This window comes from Carica papaya, chromosome 8, assembly GCF_054855325.1.
Source record: "Carica papaya isolate Zhongbai chromosome 8, ASM5485532v1, whole genome shotgun sequence".
In the NCBI taxonomy this organism is placed as follows: Eukaryota; Viridiplantae; Streptophyta; class Magnoliopsida; order Brassicales; family Caricaceae; genus Carica; species Carica papaya.
In genome coordinates this window covers 33,176,737-33,201,847 of record NC_142316.1, presented here as the reverse complement: position 1 = coordinate 33,201,847, position 25,111 = coordinate 33,176,737, and the positions used below count along the sequence as shown (strand labels likewise).

At 32.1% G+C, this 25,111-nt stretch overlaps 2 protein-coding genes across 2 annotated transcripts; one reads left to right on the top strand and one right to left on the bottom strand.

Moving 5' to 3' along the window:
* The first annotated feature begins 1,085 nt into the window (after window positions 1-1,085).
* Window positions 1,086-8,085, top strand: LOC110810590 (Vacuolar protein sorting 55 (VPS55) family protein). Its single transcript, XM_022036802.2, has 4 exons — window positions 1,086-1,137; window positions 6,875-6,914; window positions 6,997-7,081; window positions 7,609-8,085. Exons 1-4 carry the CDS (start codon window positions 1,105-1,107, stop codon window positions 7,790-7,792), a joined length of 342 nt encoding a protein of 113 aa, XP_021892494.1. The 5' UTR covers window positions 1,086-1,104; the 3' UTR covers window positions 7,793-8,085.
* A 5,726-nt stretch (window positions 8,086-13,811) lies between these two features.
* Window positions 13,812-16,292, bottom strand: LOC110810597 (NAC domain-containing protein 90-like). The gene is made up of 3 exons (XM_022036811.2): window positions 16,016-16,292; window positions 15,040-15,377; window positions 13,812-14,257 (listed from the first exon to the last, which is right to left on the bottom strand). Exons 1-3 carry the CDS (start codon window positions 16,179-16,181, stop codon window positions 13,982-13,984), a joined length of 780 nt encoding a protein of 259 aa, XP_021892503.1. The 5' UTR covers window positions 16,182-16,292; the 3' UTR covers window positions 13,812-13,981.
* Window positions 16,293-25,111: the final 8,819 nt, after the last annotated feature.

Sequence of the window (25,111 nt, the reverse complement as noted above, 5' to 3'; positions counted from 1 at the left end):
ATCATTATAAAATTTAATATATTTTTTCACTAATAACAATATTTTTTTATGCTTTCGAAGTTATTAATATAATTTATATATACATTTTTTGTAAATACTATTAATATTTAGAAAATAAAAAAAAATTAACATAATGTAAAATTAACAGAAAATTCAGCGTACAGTTAAAGAGCTATCCATATATTGCCATGCTACATAGTGAAAATTAACAGTGGCGGTAAAATTCAGCGTACAGTTAAAAAGAAACCCAATTAAATTTCTCCTCTATACTTCTTCCCTTTACTCCTCCCGCTTAGAGGAAATCCGATCGCTGTTGAACCAGGATCGCTCTTTTGTAATGGCGATGACGGTTGAAGGTACATATCGTTCATATATACGCCAGTTGTCTGTCTTCAATTTCAATTTCATGCCGTTGTCGATGCATTTTTGTTGTCTCTGTTTCTTCGTTTGCTATCAGTACAGGTTGGAAATTAGCAAGATATGTGTTGAATTTTGGGGTTTATGTTATCTTAACTAAAAGAATTGTAAATATTGTATGGAGAATTAATTTGGTCCGCTTGTATTTAGGTTCTGGTAGGGTTTACATGAGCACGATCGAGTAGATGAGTCCTTAAACTACAAAATGAACCCGATAGCATAAGCCACAAAATGCTTACGTCAATTTGATCTTCCATGATTATTAGGGCAGTAGACGATTGCATCAGAATGATGTAATAATCATCTTACTGAAGGATAGAAAAAATAATCTAACAATGAATTCCTTAATCAAAACAATGTAGATATTTTTTGGCCCTTAATGTTCTTTTTTCGGGTTTTATCTTTGGTTTCTGTTTATTATTGATGGAGATTTTATTTAATATCTGCTTCTGTTTGATTTTTGTTGTTTTCTTTCTTTGTATTTGGTACTAATCAATATCTATTATGGTTCATTGCTGCTCCGGCCTTGCAAAATTGTTATCCTCCCTTGCAGTGTAAGTTGGATATTTAAGTTATTGCAGCTTTCTTTTTGTTTCCTGAGAAGCAAGCTTTATCCTATGTTGCTGCTCAGGAAATTGACTTTGACCTGACCTTCTCATTATCTGCAGGCTCGCTGGACTTGCCTTCATGTTTTCAGCTAGCATATTGCTACAGATCCTGGTATGTCTTCTTAAGCTGGGTAATCATAAGTGCCAGGTTTTTATTTATTTGCAATGTGTTTGTGGCCCTGGACTTGTTTATCACGGTTCCTTATCAGATACTGCATGTTATCCTTCTTCTAATTTGAATTCTTTGGTCCTCTATCTTTAAGACTCGATTGGTTTCTTGAAGAATGTTGTGAAATGGGACAAATGTTCTTGGTTAATGATATCTAGCATGTTTTAGTCCATTGCGCCTTCTGGGTTTAAGTCAAAAAGCATGCATACCAAATTTGTAATTTGATTTGGAATTATGCGTTACACATCATTGAAAATGATCTTATCACCTTCATAAAAGTGCACTACATGTCTAGTGGGAGATTGTGTATTCTCCTCTGTGTAAGATAATTCAATTTTGCTGAGAGAGTCTCAATTTAAGCTACTTTGGCATCATGTGTTATCCAGTCTTGTGTTGGGGTCAGCCTTAATCCTTTCAGTAATTAAAAATTTTAAAATTCAGAATACAGTGAGAAAGTTTCTGAATACATATGGTTTATCTGCGAGCTAGGTTCATATAAGAACGTATACCTTGACAAAGAAGTAGATTATTAACAGCTGAAGGAGGACTGCGTGTAGGTTTTTGGATAATTGCATTGAGTTGTGACTATTTTTGCACTACAAACCTTCATCTTTATGCAATGCAATAATCCGAAAGGGAAAAGAAAAAGGGAATGCCTAGGAAACACAAACCTAGCGAGGCATGATTATGAAGGTTGAAACTTTTCTGCATCTCAAATTTCTACAGTTATATCGACAAAGAAATCCTTGTTGGTTTCAACATAGAAGAAATAAGATAATTATGCTGAGGATGAACTGTATCGAGCTTGAAAAGAAGCTTCTGTAGCTAACACTGTAAAAGCAGCCAAGTTTTATGGCCAATGAGCTTTGTTTAGGCTCAGTTTTGTGTTAGCTTGATTCTGATTCAACTATATCATGCACTGGAAATATGTCATTTGTTTTCTATTCAATAGGTTTTAGCAGGCTCTAGGTACCAATTAGCTCTGAAGATTTCATAGAGAGGAGATATGGTGAGAGTTATTGTTACAAGATTTTGGCTGGACAGGACATTGGACTTTCAATGAGGTGGTAGAAATATAGGTTTCAGGGTTGTACAAGTGGATAAGAGGGAGCTGGGGAGCATTTAGAGGAAAGCTGATTTGTAGGAGCTGGTGACAACATTCTGTTTTTACTTTTTGGCAGTAAGTTTGGTGTGTTAATCATGATGCAGTGAGTCAATATGCAGTTTTTGTCTACTCTGGCTAGAAAAATGGATTTTTGGTGGTGGATTTTTCAAAGTTTTTAATGGAATAGTTTTATGGGATATTACCTTCAGTCACAATCTTTAGTGACTGGGAAGAGGATTTTGTGCTTGGATTCTATGTTGCTATCTGTGGGTTGAAATATTAGGCATGAGGGAAGGGACATGTCTGTAGTGCACCTAAGTTTCTTTTAGGAGTTTCTGAGAAATTCTGGTGCTATTGGCAGGCAAAACTTCTCTTGGAAAGCCATCTTAAAACTTCTGCCACCTGCAGGGTACATAATTTTTGTTTCGGTGAGGAGCAGTGTGGCAGTGCATCTTAACTATTGATAATTTTAGGAAGAAAGAGATAAATTTGGATTAATGGCTGCTAACATAAAGTGCCACAACAGTCTCATTGCTCTTCTTTCTTCTGGTGCAGTTGGGCTACAATATTGTGGGAAGTAGCCTCAAAGTTAGCATTGTGCTAGGTGGTAACCGATTCTATTCAGGGTAAGATTTGGATGTGACATGGCTAGCTGGTTTTAAAGATCACCAGGAGAGTTTGGTATGCCACTTCCTATTTCATGGAGTGTTTTGAGAGGAAAAAAATTGAGTCCCTTTGAAGGAGAGGCTTCATCATTCTAAGTTGTTCAGGAGATCTTTGATTAAGGAGCATATATTTTTGGCTTAGATGGTCACTGTTTATGCAAATATGAGGATCCTTTAGATCTTATCGATATCTTGAACCGTTAGTAGTTGGCTACTGCTACACTTTGCATAATTCTTGAATTGAGATTTATATAAATGTACTGAAAACCAAAAATTTTTAATCAAGAATCACAAATCAATTTGAACTGTAAGATTCAAAACAGTTTTTTAATCAAAATTTGTTGTCATGTACATATAAAATATAAGTAAAAAGAACTCTAGAAAAAAAACACTTCTGGAAATTGATACTAATGTTCTATACAACTAAAAAAGGGTACCTATTTCAAGCAAACTGTGTAGTTATAAACATTATCTTTGCATGAACTGGATTTATTTTTCAAAATAACAGAAGAAAATTGTCTTTATCATACTTAAACTTGTAACTAGAAAATGAAGCAAGTTATCTAAGTATTTTGATTATCTTTTGTTTTAACTAGGGACAAGTGAATCACAAAAATCAAATTGAATTGTGCGATTTACTATTATTTCTTATTATTTTCTGTAATTCATGATAGATTAAAATTCACTCAATAATTCAAATAATTTTTATTACTAAATTGACTCAAATTATATGATTCGAATTATAATTCATAATACTCTAACAACGGAGATCTGTCCCCGATGGTGGTTCCTTTTGATACCTTGTGTATAATACACCTTTCCATATGTATATCATATTTTATAGCTTTTATCTAATGGAGAGACATGGGTTGATTGGGTCTTTGTCTTTGTTATTTTTTCTGTTTTGTTGGAAAAGAAGTGTAGAATGCGGAACTTAAAAGGAAATAAAGTTATATATTAAATGCGAAAGCAAAATAATAGAGTTTAGGGTTACATTCTTTACACAATAATTTAGAATGCTCAATAGGATTACGAGAATGTCCCTTGTAAAAAAATAAACGAAAATTAAAGAAATAAATAAAGACAAATAACTGAGTATTTTAGGACAACCTTCACTAGTTTTTGAAGGGAGTTCTGGTGGTGAACTATTCACAACCCTCTTGTTGATCGGGATTTGAATTTTGGTTCTCTTAATCTGAAATAGTTAATGAAATGGTGAACTATACTATTTCAGTAAAAATATCACATTACTCACCGATATACAAACTGAAGGTTGATAAAAATCATAAAAATAACCAATGGAGTTCTTGATTTAAATAAATTTATTTATCATAAGAAAAATCATTTATTGCATATATTTATCGTTGCAAGATTTTCAAAATAAATCTATATAGGCAATAATTTAAATAAAATTCTAATCTCATATTTAAGTGAGTAAGAATAACAATTTTCCATTTTTATTTGCCTACTGGTATCCCTGAGGGGTTTATAAGCATGTCCTATTGTGTGTGAATCAATATTTAACATTGTCAACTAATCGGCCGTTCTCGTATCCCGTTCGGTACGAGCGCCAAAAATACCATCCCTCAATATCCCGTTCTGTATGAGGATGAAGCGGACCGTCTCCATACTCCGTCCAATATGAGGCAACGTTCACAGTAGGGTTCTTTATATATTCGGTCTGTCCACCATCACATAGGATATCCAGTAAGGCTGTCATTCATTAATTCACATGACCAAACAATTTTCCATTTGCATATTAATTTTTAATTTCACAAATCAATCGTAAATCATGTACGACAAACAATATATATATATATATATATATTAAAAAAGCACAATTGAATTATTCAACCATTTCAGTATATCATCATGTATTTAAAACTGTAAATTTAATAATCAGTTACACAGAATAACAAATAAATGATTAAACCAGTTTCAATGTTATTAGTAACCTGTAATTATTATCAAAGTTTTTTAAATTACACAAAATACCATATTATCGATTATTAAGCTTTAATTTTATAATAGAGAATAAAGTGAAGAATTCTTATCCGAATCAGTCTCCGAAACACCGAACTTCTACAGTGTCTATTGGCGATTCTCGGGTTTCCTAAATTTTCTTACGAAAATTAAAACACGCTTCACGTACCTAAAAATACTCCAAAAATTCAAAATTGGTGTTAAAAATTCTTTTCCGGCCAATTTCGGGATTCCATCACGGTGGCACAGACGTGCTCCGGCGACGACACTGGTGCTTGCGGTGGCGGTTTGTCTTAGCCTGGCCGTTTTCGGCCAGTTTTACATTCATTCCTGTGAGAAAACACGTTAGAGGGTCTTGGTTAGCTGAAAAAAGTCAAAAAACAAAAATTTACCGACTGTAGAATTTTTCGGTACGACGGCTCTGTCGGTTCACCGTCGCAGTTAAATTTTTTTTTTGTCAACTTGTAAAAAATATAACGGTGAACATAACGGTGGAAAAATCGCATGAAACAGAAAACGGAAAGGGGTTCATTGGAGGCGGTTGCGAGTTTTGCCCACAGTTTTCGGCTCATCCGCCGTTCTTTTTACTTCGATGAGAGTGTTCAAAATCAAATTTCGAGCGAATAGGAGAATTTTTACCTTTTTTGGCGGACAGAGATGGCTCCGGCGCGGTGGAGGGCAGGGATCGGCTCCCTTCTCTGGTGACTGGTTTTTCTTCTCCGGCAGGAGACTGGCGGCTAGAGTTTGAGTTTGGCGTGATGCGAAATATTTATACCCATATCGCGTAAATTTGGGCCGTTCATCGCGTTTGATCTCAATTGTTCGATCGCGTTTAAAGAGAAAATGAATCTGAATCATTTATTGCGATTTGTTCTCGACCATCCAATCACGTTTAAAGATGGAATGAATCTAGTTTGTTCATCGCGTTTAATTGCAACCCTCCGATCGCTCATGAGGAGAGAGCGGATTCGAACCGTCTACGCGCGCGGGAATGTTTCCGGGCCATCCGATTGCAGGACACGTGGATCGCCAACGTGGCCTCTCGCATAGCACCGAGTTAGCATGCCTTGCCACGCAGCGCGCTCCGGTTCGTTGAGGCGGTCTTACGTGACACAATTTTTTTTAATTGTGTTTTGATTCCTAGTTTCCGATTTTTCTTTCAAAAACACCATCTGAACTCAAATTTTCACTTCTTTTTTCCAAAATTATTTTCAATTTCATTCTCAACCTATTTTTTTTCATAATTTCTCATTAAATTAAGATTTATTAATTTCAAAAATAAATTTTTTATATATTTTTTTATGTTAAAATTAATCTCGTACTAAATTTCGGTTTCGGATATTATAAGAATGTTCAAAGATTGCAGTATGCAAATTATTTTTGAAAATTTCTTCTCCATACTCTGTTATTAATGTTATATGAAACAGAAGATGCTGGACTTTCGATTGGTATCTCTGAGGGCGTAGAGTGCCAGGTTTTTGTGTTAGTTGTTTCTCCTCTTAATTAGAATTGAAATGGGTTTCTTCTTGTTTAATGGGGTAGGTAGAGAGCAGTTCCAGGATTCATGAGAAAATGTTTCTCTCCCTTTTCAAGCTTGTTGGTGGTAGCAGACACTTTAGATGATTCTTCAAAGTCCTGCTTGTAACTTTCTATATGTGGTGTTGGAGGGCAAATTTCCAGTGGTTGTAGTTTAGATTATATAGTAGATTGGTGCAACACAGAAATGCTTCACTCCACCTTCATTGGTGGCTAGTCAAGGGGAAGAAATGTATCCTAGGGTGAGACAACTTTAACTTGTATCATGTTTGTGATGCATCACAGTCGGCAAATAGGGAAGTAAAGCTAGGAAGGTGGAGAACCATAAAATTTCTTTCAAGTTGGAATCTCATGACTAAAAGACTTATCTTCTTTTAATATCTGATGGCAGGCATGTGCGGTGTACAACAATTGGTGGCCAATGCTATCAGGTGAGAGTGCAACATAATTTGTCATCCTTACAAACTGCAGGTTTTACTGAAGAATGATAATCCAAGTTTATCTTTGTTGCAGCTCTCATGTATGTAATAGTCCCTATGCCTTGTTTGTTCTTTGGAGGAGGGTCTACTCAGTTCCTTATTAGCCGCGATGGTGGGGGGTAAATATTCATAAATCTATATCTATTTATAAACTGGTTTAATATGTTGTTGATTTTTTTTTTTATTTTCCATTTGTCTTCAAACTAATAATAAGTTCAACAACAATCTCCAGGCATTGTTTTAAGCCTCGCAATGTTATAGGTCTTAAATTATTCTGCTGGATCCCTTAGTACCTTGTATACACCAGCAAATATTGTTGATCGAAATAACAATATTTTAATGATTGAGGTTTTTGTGAACTCCATCAAATGGTGGTGATCACCTTGTGCCTTTGCCACCTTCCAAAATTCAACGGAAATTTTGTTGCAGATGGATCTTCTGACAAAATGTTGAACTAAACAGAATGACTGCACATAAAGTTCTTGATATATATCTACCCATTTACCTGTCCTGAGGAAATGGCACATCCGCCTTTTTTCAGGATGCCTAATATTTCACTTGCAAGCCCGTGTTCTTTTTTGTTTTTTTTCTTGCCATTTTCTGGGAGGTCTGTTTCTTTATCCTTACTATTAATTCTGTGCTGCAGTTGGATAGACGCTGCAAAATTCCTAACAGGAGCATCTGCTGTCGGGAGCATAGCCATTCCCATCATCCTAAGGCACGCTCATCTGATTGGGACAGGAGCTATGTTCATTGAATTTGCATCTTTCTTCATATTTGTCTGCACTGTCTTGTGTTTTCACAGAGCTAGCCTCGAAGATGAGTGGTAAAGACACTAGTCTCTGCAACTACTCATGCAACTTCCACTCTACTGTGCAGTGGGACATGTTATGATTTATACCCAGGTCTGGAATTACTTGGAGGAAAAATGAATGGAAAATATTCTCTCACTGTAAATCTGTTCTATAATGTATATCCAGGAAAAAAAAAAGGCAGTTTGATTGAACTTACTATTTTCCGATTGTTTTTCTGCATTGACTTGACCCTAACTTAAAGGCTTATCTTTTAAACTGTCGCCTTCATGGTTTATGTTTGATGGTAGCTTAAAGTGCTATATTTGTCATTTACTGTTTTTCAACTTCAGCGGTTAGAGCTAGAAAGTTTTTCTGCATTGTATCAAAATAGACAACCTTGACAAATAGTCAATGAACATCTACGAAACTACTCTGTAAACTTCCAGGACATTAATATTACGGCATCAGTTTTCCACCAAAGACTTAAAAAAAATACTATAGTTTAATTTATTTTTTTTCATTTTATAAGCATGTAACATTTAATAGGTACTAAGCTTATCCTTTGAAAAATAGGTGTATAGTTTTGTTTAAAGTTATCAACTCTACGTATTTAATGTGCCTGAGTGTCCGGTGAATATGTGTTTGTAGTTTGAAAAAAATGTTACAATATCGAAGAAGACATATATATATATAAGAAGGTGGGAGATCAAAATTTAAAGGATATTTTGAACAAAATTGTAAGAATAAATTTTTTTTTTTTTTTTTTTTTTCATTTTTGAAGATGTTTGAGACTGTTTAATTTGTTATTTATGAGTAGTTTTAAATATTTTCTTTTGATTTTCACTTCTTGTAATATACAAGTATAGTAAATGTATTAATTATTTTTTTTGTAATATATATTTTATTCAAACATGTAAACATGAATTTTTGTAAAAAAAAAAAAATATTTCAAGCATATATCTATAGCAATCTCAAATACCCTTTTGTTTTAAAGAAAATCATCTCAGTAATGAATGAAGACTGCGTGACTTGAAAATCCTGGAAAAGAAGAGGAGTAATATAATTGAAAGTCTACTGCAAACAGACAACATAAAACTCTTTTACTTTGTCACAAATTAAAAACTGAACAAGTAAAAAAAAAAAAGAAACTCCTGGACAGAAACATATATACACACATATATGTATGTGTGTGTGTGTGTTAATGGATGGCAGAATCTGTATGTAGAGATGATGATGTAAAGAACGAGGATTAAATGACTTGTAAGCTCTAAGGAAAGTCCATATCCGTGTCACTTGGGAGGCGGATGGCTCTGCTTCTCAGCTCCCAATTTGGACTCATACGGCTATCTTAAAGACCGCGTGCCCCAGGAAGTTGACAGCAGATGTCAACGCGTGCACGAGGTAGACGAAGCAGATGGTCCTCCTCTTCTTTTTTTGTTTTAACGGGAGCTGGTTTAATTTTCTCTCTGGACCTTCGTTCCACATTCGTATTTTTCTAATACTACATTGAATATGTTAAGTAAAAAAATTCAACTAACATTTAGATAATAAAAATTATATATCAGTATATTACACTTTAAATATTATTTTTTATTAATGGTAAAAACTAAATTAAATTTTTTTAAAAAATATATATATACATACAAGTACTGATTTAATCAAAAATTAATTTAAATAGTATTAAAAAAAAAAATTGGGCAACCACTAACCACGACAATTATTAGTTTTTGCCGAGAAATTTCAGTTCCTAAATTTCCCATCCTTTTTTTTTTTTTTACAACAAACAAATTTTTCCACGTAGTTTGATAATTGAATGAAATTAATTAAAAGTATAATATTGAATAATTTCAATGTTGACTTTGACTTACATTATGTTGACACTCTTGCATTAATGGGGAGGAAATTGCTGCACCAGTTATGGCTTCCTCAGGCCAAATTCTATAGCTATCTCTTATTGTCTGTAACACAAATACATTATTATAAAAAAAAAAAAAAATTTACGAATTTAAATTGGACCGTATTAATATTTATTATTTTAGAGATTATTTCTATTATATTATGATTAGAATGTTTGTTAATGATGAAGATTAATTTACTAGAAAATTTGAATGTCCATACATATATTAATTGTATATGTTTTTTTTTAAAATTAATTTAGATTTTAACATAATATTCATTTCATTAATAAATATAATAAATTCTTTAAAATTTAATTTAATTTAGTTATCATAATTTTTAAATAAATTAATTTACTAAGTTTATATCTTTAACTTAATTAAATATTACTAAGATGTATTTATAAAATAATAACATTTATATTTTAAATAAAATTTAAATAATTAAAAAGATAATATTAATTAGCTGGTAATAAAAAATTTGGAGGAGTATAAAAAGCGATATGCACAATTTATAAGTAACGAATCAAAGCTGGAAGTGGAACCGACCAAATTTGCTAGTGACAAATACTATGCATTTAGTAAATTAAAGCTTGGACTTAAAATCAAAGTCAAATGTGTGGATATATACACACCCACATACGTGTGTGTGTACGTGTGTATGTGTGTATATATATATATATATATATAATTTAAATAATTTATTTACTTTTTTTTTTTGGAGAAAAGATACGAAAACATATGCAAAGAAATTTACACGTCCAATGAGGAGACTTGTGGCCACCTAACCCTCTGCTTTTTTTTTTTTTTTTCTAACTTGATGATTTTCAAGGCAGCAGAAAATGATTTGGGAATGAATTTTCTTTCAAAAATTAACCATTTCAAAATTTTAATAAATTTATTTTAGAATTAAAATATTTATAATTGATTAAAAATTTATTTTTATACAAAAAAAAAGTGTGCATAAACTTGGTCCGCAAGTATAATGATTATTTAATTATTTACATATTTGAAATTTTTATTTTTTAAAATAAAATTTATAAATTTTACTTATTAGATTACATATGCATGCCAATAACAATTTGATCTCTTAAAAGGAGACATACCAAATATTTTCGTAAAAAAATATAAAAATATTTAATATCTAATTAATAAATTTTATTTTTTATTTAGAGTTCGGTCCCATAGATACAGTCATCTCTATCCCCTTACATCAATCCCACGAGTCTCTTATCCATTCTTATTTGATAATGGCATGAGAGCATATTAAAATAGAAAAACTCGTATTCATTGAATTTAAAAAATAATCAAACTCGAATGGATGACTTCAACAACGTCAAAGTGACTAAAAAAACACAAAGCATCTTCATTATTCACTGCAAACAAAATTAAAATAGTCTTAATAATTAGTGCACTAGAAATCCTTTCAGTACATATGCATGAGTTCCAAGTTTGAACAAAGAGAACTAAGGGCTATTATACATGGACATCAATATCAATAACTCCTAGCTAGCTAGATAGGATAAATACATGATTTAATTGTTATATATATATATATATATATTTATGTGTGTGTGTGTGTGATTAAACTAAACATTTAGGTTAAACATAAGTTGTAGAGACCCACAATTAACTAAATAATAATATTGAAATTTATTAGTTTTGCAGAAGTAGTTTAGAATTTGGGCTTATATTTTTTTGTACAGTTTAATTGAAATATCCAGTAAAATTACGAGAATACTCATTGAAAAAAACATAAAAGTCTCTGTTGTGCAGCTGGGAGAAGTGAGAGGCAACATTTTTGTTAATTTTTTTGCTGTTCAGGATCCGAATCTTTGTCGTCATGATCTGAAATGATTAATAATAAGAGGGTGAAATACATTATCTCAGTAAAAATATCAATATTTTACTACTAATATAGAAAAATTTAAAGGTATGTAGAAATCATAAAATAACCAATTGAACTTATTTTTCTTTATACCAATTGAGTAAATTCATTTTATATTAAAATATTTATTCATTACTCACCTTTAAGTTCACAGATACCATTTATGAAGTAAAGAACTAAAATAGTAATTTACATCATACATTATAAAAGACTAACAGTAATCAACATTTACCTTTTTACTTACTTACCGGTGTCGTTGGGAGTCCATAGGAGTTTCCACTATACTTGACCTAAGTATTTATTCTATAAATCAACTGACCGTCCCTTTACCTCGTTTAGTAATGAACGTTAAATACACTACCGCTTCAATACCTCATCCGGTAATGAGTGTAATTAAATAATTCCCAACCCTTTCCGGTATGGGATTTCTCAACCACGTCTGACTGAGAATAATGTCAACGGCAGAGTTTACCTTATGTACCAAATCTATATACTATTTTTCATGACACCTGATAAGCCCTTTAAATTCGTATCACTATTTCATGCACATACATGTTTCATTGTTACCTAAGCAATCAATAGTCATGAGATCATACATTAATTCAGAAAAGAGCGTGTAGTTCATGTTTTAGTAACCAATAGAGATAAAATCGTATCAATAGTGGAACGAGGAGGCAACATAAGGTAGAAATTTTTCATGTAAATAAATAGGCCAAATGAATAAAATAAAACGTAGATGGAATAAAATAAAATATGAGGATGAAATGGAAAGGAATAAACTTGGACAAAATAATACAAGACACCAGAACGAAATAAACTAACGAAATGGAAATAAATATTAGATAAAATAAATAAATAAATAATTAAAAGATAATTAAAGAAAAAAAATGAACTCACAAATAAAAGTACAAATAAAAATAGAGAATGACAAGTAAAATAAAATTAATAATGGACAAAACTTATTTAATTTACCAGTTCCATCGGCAACATGTATTTAGTCGTCAATGAATCACAAAATCGTTTAAACTACCGTTTATTATTATTTTAACTTTAATTTATTGTAATAGAAAAAATAGTGAGAGATTCTTACCCCGGGTTGATGTTCGGAATATCGCATTTTTCACTATACTTTTCGGTGATTCTTGGTTTTTGAATTTTTTGAATTTTTCTACAAAAATCAAAACATTGTCAATATCATGAAAATACGTAAAAAGTGGCCAAAAAGGGTCAAAATTCTCTTGAGCATTGGTTTAGGATTCTGGCACTGTGGTGCCATCGTGCTCTGGTGCCAATTCTGCTACCTACGACAGCTCCTCCTCTTGGTTAGGCTGGTTTTGACCGATTCTGGGTGAAAATCTGCGTAATTTAAGGTTAAGTGGAAAAAAGGAGGAAAATTGAAACTTACCGACAGTTTGGGATTTCTGGTGCGACGGCTCTGCTGCTCGTCCCTCACGGTCGTGGTCCTCCTTCGGTTGTCCTGTACCAATAATATGTTAGATAAGCTATGGTCGAAAAATAGAGAGGAACAAGAAGAGGATTCGGACTCACTGGAGAGATTTTTTGGTTTTGAGTGCAGCAGTTCAACCAAGCTTCGCCCTCTGTTTTTTACTTCTTATTTGGTTTTTCAGCATCGATTAGGGTTTGAGGTGGTTTAAAATAGAAAAACAAAGCGAACGAGAAAAAAAAATTCACCTTTTGGTGTCGATTTGGTCTCCAGTGCGACGGCGACAGTGGTCAGGTTCTCTTCCAGCTGTCATTCTTCTTCTTTTTCGACGAATTGGTTGCTGCTAGGGTTAGAATTTTGGTGGAAGAGGAGCTTAAATATTCCTCTTCTTTCGATCCAGGCCGTCCGTTTGGGTTCGCGTGGGCCAATCTCACCATTGGATCTAGCTTATTTAGGAATCAAATCAGAGCCATCTGATTGAAGACACGTGGGTCGTTTCATCGCGCCTGATAGAAAAATGAATCTGGACCATTCGTGCGCGCATGAGTAAATCCAGACCGTTGGATCGATTGGCACGTGGATTATCCGTGTGGCCTATCGCGTGGAATGCACATCCACATGTCTGCCACGTGGCGCACGATGATTGGTCATGCTGCTGACATGACCGTCATACGTGACTACTTTTTTTATTTTTGTACTTTTGTTCTAGTTTTTAAATTTTCATTTCAAATGGGTTTTCTTTTATTTTCAGTTTGTCCCATCTCTTTTAAAATTAATTTTAAATACATTCAAAATGTATATTTCTTCAAAAATTCAAAAAAATTAAAATTAAAAAATTTTTAAAATTATCATTAATATAAATTTAGTCATTCCAAGCATAGATACCGAGCTCAGTATATTACATAAACTAACCATTATTTCAGTATTATAATTAGATGCAGCATAAATCTGCTCCTGAGCTAAGTCATTCTTGCTTAATCTTGAATCAAGAACTGCAATTAGATGAAAGGCCAATCGGTTAATTCCAAATTAGCCAATTGTTCCCAATCCAAATCATCAATGCCCATCACTTGACTATCACTAGTTTCTGCACTTTGATTAGGGTTTTGATTAGAAGCCGATGAAGCCATTTGACCGTAACTGAGATTGAAGGAATCTGTTTGTTGATCAGGCATTGGCCTCTGTATGATCAATGCCGAAGTTGGGCGTCTATCAAATGATCGCAAGCATTTTGATTTCTTGTACACCCGGCAGAGGCTGAATTCTTGCATTAGCTGAAAATATTAGGCCCACAAGATTAGCATATGTATATATATATATTTCCCTTACATGTATATATATAGACAAACATACAGAAAAAGGTTCCTAAGAGGAAGATAAGGACTTATCTGTCTACTTTGCGGACATTTTACATATATGTATTCTCCTTATATATATATATAAAGGTTACTAAGAGGAAGATATAGACTTATCTGTCTACTTTGCAGACATCTTATATATGATATTTATATATATAAGCACACTTTATACATGTTATCTATAAAAGCGTCAATAAACCCTAGTTATTAATTGTCAGGTTTATGCTGCTCAATTATTGATCCATAAACTAATTACAAATACGAAAATTAACGAATAAAATAAGCATGAATTCAGCTAAAAGAACTTGGAAAAAGTTTAGAATATTGAACTACATATATATATTACATACATGCACTATATATATATATATATATATATATATATTACAAGCTGCATCTTTTCATATACAAGGGTACTTTTCAGTAGCAGACTGGCTATATGTATACCTACACACATACCCACATGGTGCTAATAATTAATCCAGCGATTCTTTGATCATTTGGGGCTAATAAGGTTATAAAAAATGGTAACGTTCCAATTTTTTTTAGGGCTCTAGTTTAGGATGTGTATAAATTCACATATTTTATTAATTAAAAAATACAAAAAACACATTCTATATATATATATATATGACTACATCTATTGTATCTAACACAGCCAGCAGAATCCATTAAAGAGTTGATATATGATAAAATACCGTCATTCGAGGTAATCCAGTGGAGGTAGAAGCAGTTGGCTGAGAGGCGGAACCTGGTTGATGATGATGATCTGCTGCTTCAACAGCTAATTTGTATTCGTTCATCTTCCACTCGGTTTTTCTTCCTCTTGGAGCTTTTCCATTGTAGAAGACCATCGTCCGTTTGCCGCCGATTAATCGGCCGGTCGAGGACGAGTAAACAAATCCAGGAGTGCCGGTGGCTTTCCAGTATCCGGTGCTCGTCAGCCGTCGAGGTCTGCCTCCTCGAGCTTCACTCTCTTGCATTGGAACAAAGAAAAACCACTCTGAATCTTTGCGACACAGATTTCCTGAAAATCCTGCAATATAAAGAAAGTACAAATCAAAATTAATTTACCCATATATATATTGTTCTAGAATCTATTTATATAGATACTCACAAACATATATAATTCATTTGCAGTGATCTTTCCTGGTTTATACGTACAATCAGATTGAAATTTTCCTAAGATAAAAAAAAGGTTGTTTGATAAGACTGAATTTTTTCACTTTAATTTTTCTGTTCGTATTCTCTTCGTATCTATCTATATATATATATATATATATAGTACGTATATACTTGATCACGATCGTCACAGTTTTGATCATATGATGATTTTTAACTGTAAAAAACTAATGCGTAACAGTTTGAATCTTCCAAAAAAAAGAATGACCAGCTGTAAGTGTATAAAAACCCTACATTAATATCCTCCATCGTCTGACACGATCAGTAAATAAAGATGATATATAACGGATAACTACACCAAAAGCGACGTGAGTACTAAACGAACTCAATCAAAAACATCTATACATACATATATATATATATACATATGTGTGTATATGTTTCTGTATATAATGAGTTAAATTCAAAGCTATAATCGCTGATACTCAGTTGGGCTTAAAGTCTAAAAAAAGCCAAAAAGAATAAAATGAAGAGCAGAAGGAAGATATTTACGTGGAAGCTCCGAAGGTTTGTAAGCATATATATCGACAACAGGTATAACCTGATCAATCAAGCGGTTCAGATCTCCTCTTCTTCCCTCTATCTTGTTACGCAGATAGAAAGATACCAACTCTTCTTCAGTCGGATAGAATCGAAACCCAGGAGGCCAATCCTCCATTTTTCCCTGATCTCCAGCAAGTTAAAAAATATATATGTTTAAATTATTCTCTATATATGATATAAATATGGATATATTTTCTGCCGTAGCATCATTTAATATAGACAAGATGAAATATATATATATATATATATATATATATATAAAATGCGTGTGTGTATGAGTTAGGCGAGAGACCGGAGAGGAGGAGGAAAAGGGCAAGGCGTAGGGAAGCACATGGCTAGAAACTTCTACGCGCTTGTCTGGAAGAAAAATTTTGTACTGTGAGTTCCGCCAGTGGCATCGTTGAATTGGTCAACGTGATATTCCCCTGGTGCAAAGTACATGGTTGGTCCTCTGTACTCGGTCTATGATCCTCTTGATTATTGAATCCTGACCGTTAATTCTTGATAATCACGGTCTGACATAAATACTCCGTGATTAATGTGCGTATATATAAATATATACGTGTATGTATATATAATATGAAAGTAAGAAAAATTTTACATTAAAGTCGAGTTCACACCGTTGATCGCCTACTTTCTACTTACGGTAAAATAGCTAATAAAAAATTATAACAACGATCTAATGACTTTAGTAATTAAACAATTTTAATTTTTTTTTTTTCAATAAGAATATAATAGAAATTATGTTTTACAAAAAAATATTTTCTACGCAAATATATTTTTTTAAAAATTAATAATGACAATAAAATAATTATATAATGAAGTCATAAAATCATTAAAAAAAAAAAAAAAATTACCCGTGGTCCAGTAGGGTGAGTAAGGTGTACAATATAGCAGTCAATAAAGTCATCAAATCGGACGGTCATAATTTATGGTCTAATAGTTTGACTGTTAATCTGTGTCTCCAACTTATAGACCGTAGTCCCAAGATAGCCGCGGGAGGGAGTCACTCTCTCTTGCACTTCAATTTTGACTTTTTTTCCTTTTTTTTTTTTTTTAATAACGTCAAATTTGATTCTAACAGTTATAAAAAAAAAAAAAAAAAAAACACTGCTTTAGTATAAATTTTACTGCAATCAATCCCATATGTATATACATAAGTATATATTCTTCAGAATTTCATGTATTTCCATTTCTAAATTTATCAATTAATTTAATTAATTGAACACGAGTCGTGCATCCTTTCTTGGAAACTCAAAGGCAATTCCTTATTCTTTTAATTATTTACGTTGGATTTTATATAATGAGAGTTTATATTGCTAATAATTTAACCTTAGTAAAAATGTTTTGAAATTTAAAATCATTATATAAAATTAGAAACTTCGACAACACTCATTTAAAAAAAAAAAACAAACATTCGCAAATTTATAATTAAAAAAAAATATAACTCTTAAATGAATATATAAAAAAAAAAATAAATTGTTTCTGTTTATTTTTTAAAAAATAAATAATATTTAAAAAATATATATTATCATTCTCTCTAAACAATAAACATATTTTTCTCCGAGTCATTTATCTTCCTCAGATTTTTCTCCTTATGTAAGTTTTGTAAAGATGGCTGAATATATGCAGCGGTTGCGGTTGCGGGAGAGAGAAAAATGTTGAAAATATACATGTATGTATGTGTGTGTATATATATATATATATTACTAAAAAAAATTAGGAGGATGATGTACTGTGTGTGTGTGACAGAAGAAAAAAAAAAAAAGAATGCAGTGTCAGTGTGCGCGAAAAAAGAATAAAAAAAGAAGAGAGGAGATAGAGATATGTATATATATATATATATATGCTATATATTATATATATTGAATATGGCCATTTCCTCGAAAGAAAAAAAATGAGCTTTTTCTTTTCTTTATTTTATTATTTTTTTTCGTCTTTTCTCTCTCATATGATGCAATGATTTCATCAATTTTGTCTTTTTGTATTTAATAAAAAAAGAAAAAAAATTAAATGTTGATATGTATGTGTAACTATATTCATTGGTTGGCATTAATTATATTTTAATCGTATTTTATGTATTCATATTATTTTATTTATTTAAATAATATATTAATATTTTATTATTATCGTACTAATATATATTAATTAGTTTATATATATTAGTTAGTTACGTAATTTTTGTTAAAATTGAGATAACTACGTATATTTATGTGATATTTTTTTATATTAATTAGTTTGATAAAATTAAAAAGTTACATGAATATGTTCTATTTAATTTAATTTTTTTAATTACGATAATTGAATTATAATATTTATAATTTGTATCATATGTGATGATTATGAACCTAGTGAAATTTTCGAGCATGTAATATAAAAAATAAATTTTTGATAATTTACTTGTGAAAAATCGTGCATAATATCTATTTTTTTATATACTTGTAGAAATGATAACCAATAACATAATTAATGATTTGTCCATCAACAAGAAGTTGGATGAGATAAATTATGATATATGGCATAGGAAGATTCAATATTTTCTTAATGAGCGCGAGATTTTGGAAACTTAACCACTATTGTACCTGAGCAAAAAAATATCAATAATGACCTGTACAATGAGGATTTGGTTGCATATCAGGAATGGTCTAAAAAGGATCGTTCTGCGTGTTATACTATGTTGTATTGCATGCATAACAATCTCATTGGAGAGTTTGAGAGTTGTTCTACAGCTAAGGACATATGAGACAAGCTTAAGGTCACTTATGGCCAGACATCCGCTATAAAGTTTCGTGCCTTAGATTTAAAGCGGATGAAATATGAAATGGATTCAAAACATAGTATAGCTGAACACTTACGTGTCATTGGTGTTCTGGTTCATGACCTTAAGGCTGAAGAGCGTGACATAAGAGATTAGGAGCAGTTTCTGAATGTGATTTGTTCACTTCTAGATGATATTTGTTGCCCATAGGGTCAAACCCAATGGAAACAAGCCTAATTGTGTCAAACAATTTAAGAAAGGTTGACACCCATTTCAAGTCAATAGACCTAAAGGTGGTGTGGTCAAACATCATAAGTGGGCCATAGAGAGAAAAATGTAGCACGTATGAAGTGCTACAATTGCAGCAAGAAAGATCACTTCGCTTGTGATTGTTTCGAGTCGAAAAAGGTACCTTTCTCTATTTTGCCTCTTGATTTATTTTTTTTTTTTCCATGCATTAGTTACTAATTTTTTTCTAATTGGATTATAAACACGAGAACAAGTAAGCATATAGTTTAAGGTTGAGCTAGATTCGTTGACTACCATCGTGTCCCGGTGGGTTCAAACTATTGTATTGGGCAATGACAGCGAAAAAGATGTCTTTAGAATCGGAACATACCAACTCAAACTACATGGAGAAAATACTTCACTCCTTCATGATACTTTATATGCACCCAGGGTGCAATATTGTTTACTTTCAGTTGTTTCGTTATTGATATTGTGCTTTTCTTTTAACTTTAAGCTTCATACTTTAGATATTTTATATCATAGTGATGTATTTGGTCATGGATTTTTTAGAAATAATCTTTTTGTTCTTCACTTGAAAGATAATATTTATAATAATTTTATGTTTGCTTATGTTTCTCACTTTGATTGTGATTCTAAATATGTTAAGTGACATGTTAGACTTGGTCATATTAGCCAAGACCGAATGAGTAGACTAGTTAAAGAAAGTCTTTTAGATCAGTTTACTAAGATTAAGTTGCCTAAATATGACTCATGCTTAGCTAATAAAGTAAGTAAGGTTTCAAGGGCGTCAAGTCCTTTAGAATTAATCAATTCTGATATTTACAAGCATTTAAATATCAAAACATGTCATGGTTCCATATACTTTCTCACTTTTTTAAATGATTATTCATGATATGAATATGTGTATATAATTTTTTACTGCTATTAAGTATTAGATATGTTCAAACGTTTTATAGCGGAAGTAGAAAATCAAATGGATCGAAGGGTAAAGACTCTACGAACCGATCGTAATCGTGAATACCTTTTTGATATGTTCAAAAAATATTGTAAGAAAAATAGTATACGTAGGCAACTTAAAATTTTTCATACTCCACAACAAAATGGTGTTGTAGAGCAAATGAATCGTACATTACTAGACATGGTTAGATCGATGATGACACATGCTAACCTCTCTAATAATGTTTGTGGAGATGTGTTGCTTACTACAACCTATATCCTTAACCGTGTATCAAGTAAAAGTATACTCGTCACTCCATATGAGTTATTGAATAGTAAGAAACTCATTTTTGATCATTTACGTCGTTGGGGGTCGACAGACTATGTGTATAACCCAACCCACAAACACGAAAAACTAGATCCAAGAGCAACTAAGATGGTATTCATCATATATCCTGAATATTTAAAAGGATATGTAATATTTGGATAACACCCGATTGGTGGCATGACTGAAATAGACTCCCACAATGTTGATTTCCTTAAGGATGAGTTCTCAAGCATTAGTAAAATAAAAAAGAATCTTGAACTGTATGAGTTACATGAGGACATGCAATTATCTATTAGTGAGAAAAAAGTGTTGAAAACCTGCCAAGTCACTAAAATAGTGATGTTCCATCAAATAAAAGAGATAGTGGGAGTGATCCTACTATTTTAAATGGTGAAAACTTACTTATAAATGATAATTCACCAGAAATAGGGTTAGTCCTCAAGATCCGAACTTGAAATGTGAGCTTAGTTTTCAAGTTTCAAATCTCATGCCAATGGACAATGAGAGAGATTTATCATCTAGTCATACAAGTGATGAAGATCCTAGAATCTGAAGGAGCGAACGTAGAAAAATTATTTGACGATATTTCCAAATCGAATGAGAAATGTTCTTATGCACTCCTTTAAAATTTGAGGAACTCACCTCTTTTAAGGAGTTTGTGAATTTACCAAACAGTAAAGAGTGGATTAATACCATGAGGGATGAGATGGACTCAATAACGATAAATAAGGTTTGAGAACTAGTTGATCTCTTGCCTCGATGTAAATCAATTGGAAACAAATGGGTTTTCAAAATAAAACGTGGAGTAGATGGATCAATTGAAAAGTTTAAGGTCCGACTAGTGGCGAAATGTTTTACACAAATTTAGGGTGTAGACTATGAAGAAGCTTTTTCTCCTGTAGTGAGATTTGCTTCTATTTGCCTCCTTCTAGCCCTGGTTGCCAATTTGGACTTAAAGTTATTTCAAATGGATGTTAAAACTATTTTACTCAATTGTACACTTAAGGAAGAAATATACATGAATCAACCTATTAGGTTTATCTCAAAAGGTCAAGAAAATAAAGTTTATTATCTTAACAGATCCATATATGGTCTCAAGCTTTTTCTCCTTCATGATACTCTCTATGCACCAAGAGTGTGATATTGTTTACTTTCAGTTGTTTCGTTATTGAGATTGTATTTTTCTTTTAACTTTAAGCTTCATACTTTAGACATTTTATATCATAGTGATGTATTTGGTCATGAATTTTTAAGAAATAATCTTTTTATTCCTCACTTGAAAGATAATATATATAATAATTCTATGTTTGCTTATGTTTCTCACTTTGATTGTGATTCTGAATTTGTTAAGTGACATGTTAGACTTGGTCATATTAGCTAAGACCGAATGAGTAGATTGACTAAAGAATATATTTTATACCGCTTTACTAAGATTAAGTTGCCTAAATATGAGTCATGCTTAGCTAATAAAGTGAGTAAGAAACCTTTGGTAAGGCTTCAAGGGCGTCAAGTCCCTTAGAATTAATCCATTATGATATTTACAAGCCTTTAAATACCAAAACACGTCATGGTGCTATATACTTTCTCACTTTTATAGATGACTATTCATAATATGAATATGTGTTTCTAAATTTTCACTGCTATGAAGTGTTAGATATGTTCAAACGTTTTATAAGGGAAGTAAAAAATCAAATGGATCGAAGGGTAAAGACTCTACGAACCGATCGTGATCATGAATACCTTTCTGATATGTTCAAAGAATATTGTAAGAAAAATAGTATACGTAGGCAACTTATAATTTTTCATACTCCGCAACAAAATGGTGTTGCAGAGCGAAGGAATCGTACATTACTAGACATGGTTATATCGATGATGACACATGCTAACCTCTCTAATAATGTTTGTGGAGATGTTTTACTTACAACAACCTATATCCTTAACCGTATACCAAGTAAAAGTATACTTGTCACTCCATATGAGTTATTGAATGGTAAGAAACTCATTTTTTTATCATTTACGTCGTTGGAGGTCGACATACTATATGTATAACCCAACCCACAAGCACGAAAAACTAGGTCCAAGAGCAACTAAGATGGTATTCATCAGATATCTCAAACATTCAAAAGGATATGTAATGTTTGGATAACACCCGATTGGTGGCATGACTGAAATAAACTCCCACAATATTGATTTCCTTGAGGATGAGTTCTTAAGTATTGGTGAAATAAAAAAGAATCTTGAACTGTATGAGTTACATGAGGACATTCAACTATTTATTGGTGAGATGAAGGTATTAAGAACCTACCAAATCGCTAAAATAGTGATATTCCATCAAATAAAAGAGATAGCGGGAGTGACCCTACTATTTTAAATGGTGAAAACTTACCTACAAATGATAATTCACCAGAAAATAGGGTTAGTCCTTAAGATCCAAACTTGGAATGTGAGCTTAGTTTTCAAGTTTCAAATCTCATGCCAATGGATAATTAGAGAGATTTATCATCTAGTCAGACAAGTAATGAAGATCCTAGAATCTGAAGGAGTGAACGTAGAAAAATTATCTAACGATATTTCCAAATCGAATGAGAAATTTTCTTATGCACTCCTTTATAAATTGAGGAACTCACCTCCTTTAAGGATGTTGTGAATTTACCAAACAGTAAAGAGTGGATTGATACCATGAGGGATGAGATGGACTCAATAACGATAAATAAGATTTGAGAACTAGTTGATCTCCCGCCTTGATGTAAATCAATTAGAAACAAGTGAATTTTTAAAATAAAACGTGGAGTAGATGAATCAATTGAAAAGTTTAAGGTCCGACTAGTGGCGAAAGGTTTTATCCAAATTTAAGGTGTAGATTATGAAGAAGCTTTTTCTCATGTAGTGAGATTTGCCTCCTTCTAGCCCTGGTTGCAAATTTAGACTTGGAGTTATTTCAAATTGATGTTAAAACTACTTTACTCAATGGTACACTTAATGAAGAAATATATATGAATCAACCTATTAGGTTGATCTCAAAAGATCAAGAAAATAAAGTTTACTATCTTAACATATCTATATATGGTCTCAAGCAGTCTTCAAAACAATGGTATTTCAAATTCCATGAAGCCATTACTATGTTTGGCTTGTCCATGGTAGATGAAGACCATTGTGTGTATGTCAAAAAAAATAACGGGAGAATTTATATTTCTCTCCTTATACGTTGATAACATACTATTAACAAAAAAGAACATGGAGATGATCAATACCACTAAGCAGTGGTTGTTTTCTGTTTTTGAAATGAAGGATATAGTTGAAGCCAAGTTTGTCCTTGGTGTGGAAATAATGAGAGACCGTCCCAAAAAGCTTCAAAAATTGGCCAATAAGCATATATTAAGAAAGTTTTGGAACGATTTCAGGTGCATTACTCCAAACCCATTGAAACTCCTATTGAGAAGGGTTTAACATCAAGTCTTAATCAGTGTGTAAAGATAGATGAAGAGAAAAAGAAAAAGAACAACATTCATTGTGCTAGTGTAATAGGTAGTTTGATGTATGTCATGTTGTGTATACGACTGCACATTTGTAATGTGATTGGTTTAGTAAGTCGTTATCAAAGCAACCTTGGACCTGCTTATTGGCAAGTAGTTAGGAGGATTTTACGCTACATTCATGGTACAAGTGACCTAGTCCTCTGTCATCAAGGAGGGGACTTAAGGTTGAAAAAATATTCAGATACAGACTGGGGTAGTGATTGAGATGCGTCTAAATCGACCTCATGATATGTTTTTGTCCTTGGTGAAGGTGCCATGTCTTGTGTAGTAAAAAGCAAGATTACATTGCTTTATCTACAATGAAAGTGGAGTATGTTGTTAGTGGTCTTACTGTATAAGAGACAATTTGGTTGAGAAGCTTTCTACAGGATCTCGCATCACCCCTAAAGTTGATGAACCTATAGAAATGCATTGTGACAATATTGTTGTTATCCAATATACTCGGGATTCGAAATTCAATAAAAAAACCAAACATATTAAGAGGTATTATCATTTCGTTCGAGGCACCATCATAAAAGAGAAAATTTCTATTAAGTATATATCCACTAGCAAAATGATTGTTGATCCTTTAACTAAGCCTATACCTAGAGATGTTTTTGGGGGTCATGTGAAGAGTTTAGGTTTGCGTAGGATTTAATTTTCAAGTGAAAATTTGATACGTAATGGACATATATTTTTGTGTACTGATCATTCATGAAATAAACGTTGTTATTTTTTTTATGAAATGTTCATGAACATAATTGCTTGATTAAGCACGTAATAATGTCACCAGGCTTTACGATCGACCTTATCATACGGGTGATCTCCTTAACACTTGAGTAGCGTATAAGATAAGACTAAATCATATTGGCGTTAAATATGTGCAATATGGATCGTCTTTATACTTGTGTTATATTAATGACAATATTAAAATTTATAGTTGTCTTAATATGTTTAATATGAGACTCTAAAGAATTAAGTATGAAATACACTCGACTATATACTAAAGCCTTAGAGCTAAATATTGAGTATTAGGTTATACATTGAGCATATTGATCAAGTGACTCAAATTAGATAATTGAGTAGTATATGAATTTATGATTCGCACGACATAAAAGAGTGACATGCTTAACTTAGTGGGAGCTATATTGTGACATACATATCATATTATATGTGTTATATGACAACTGATGTAGGAAGTGACAAAATAATTCCCTACTTTGTCACTGTGTGAAACCTATGGACTCTTGTGTCCTCCT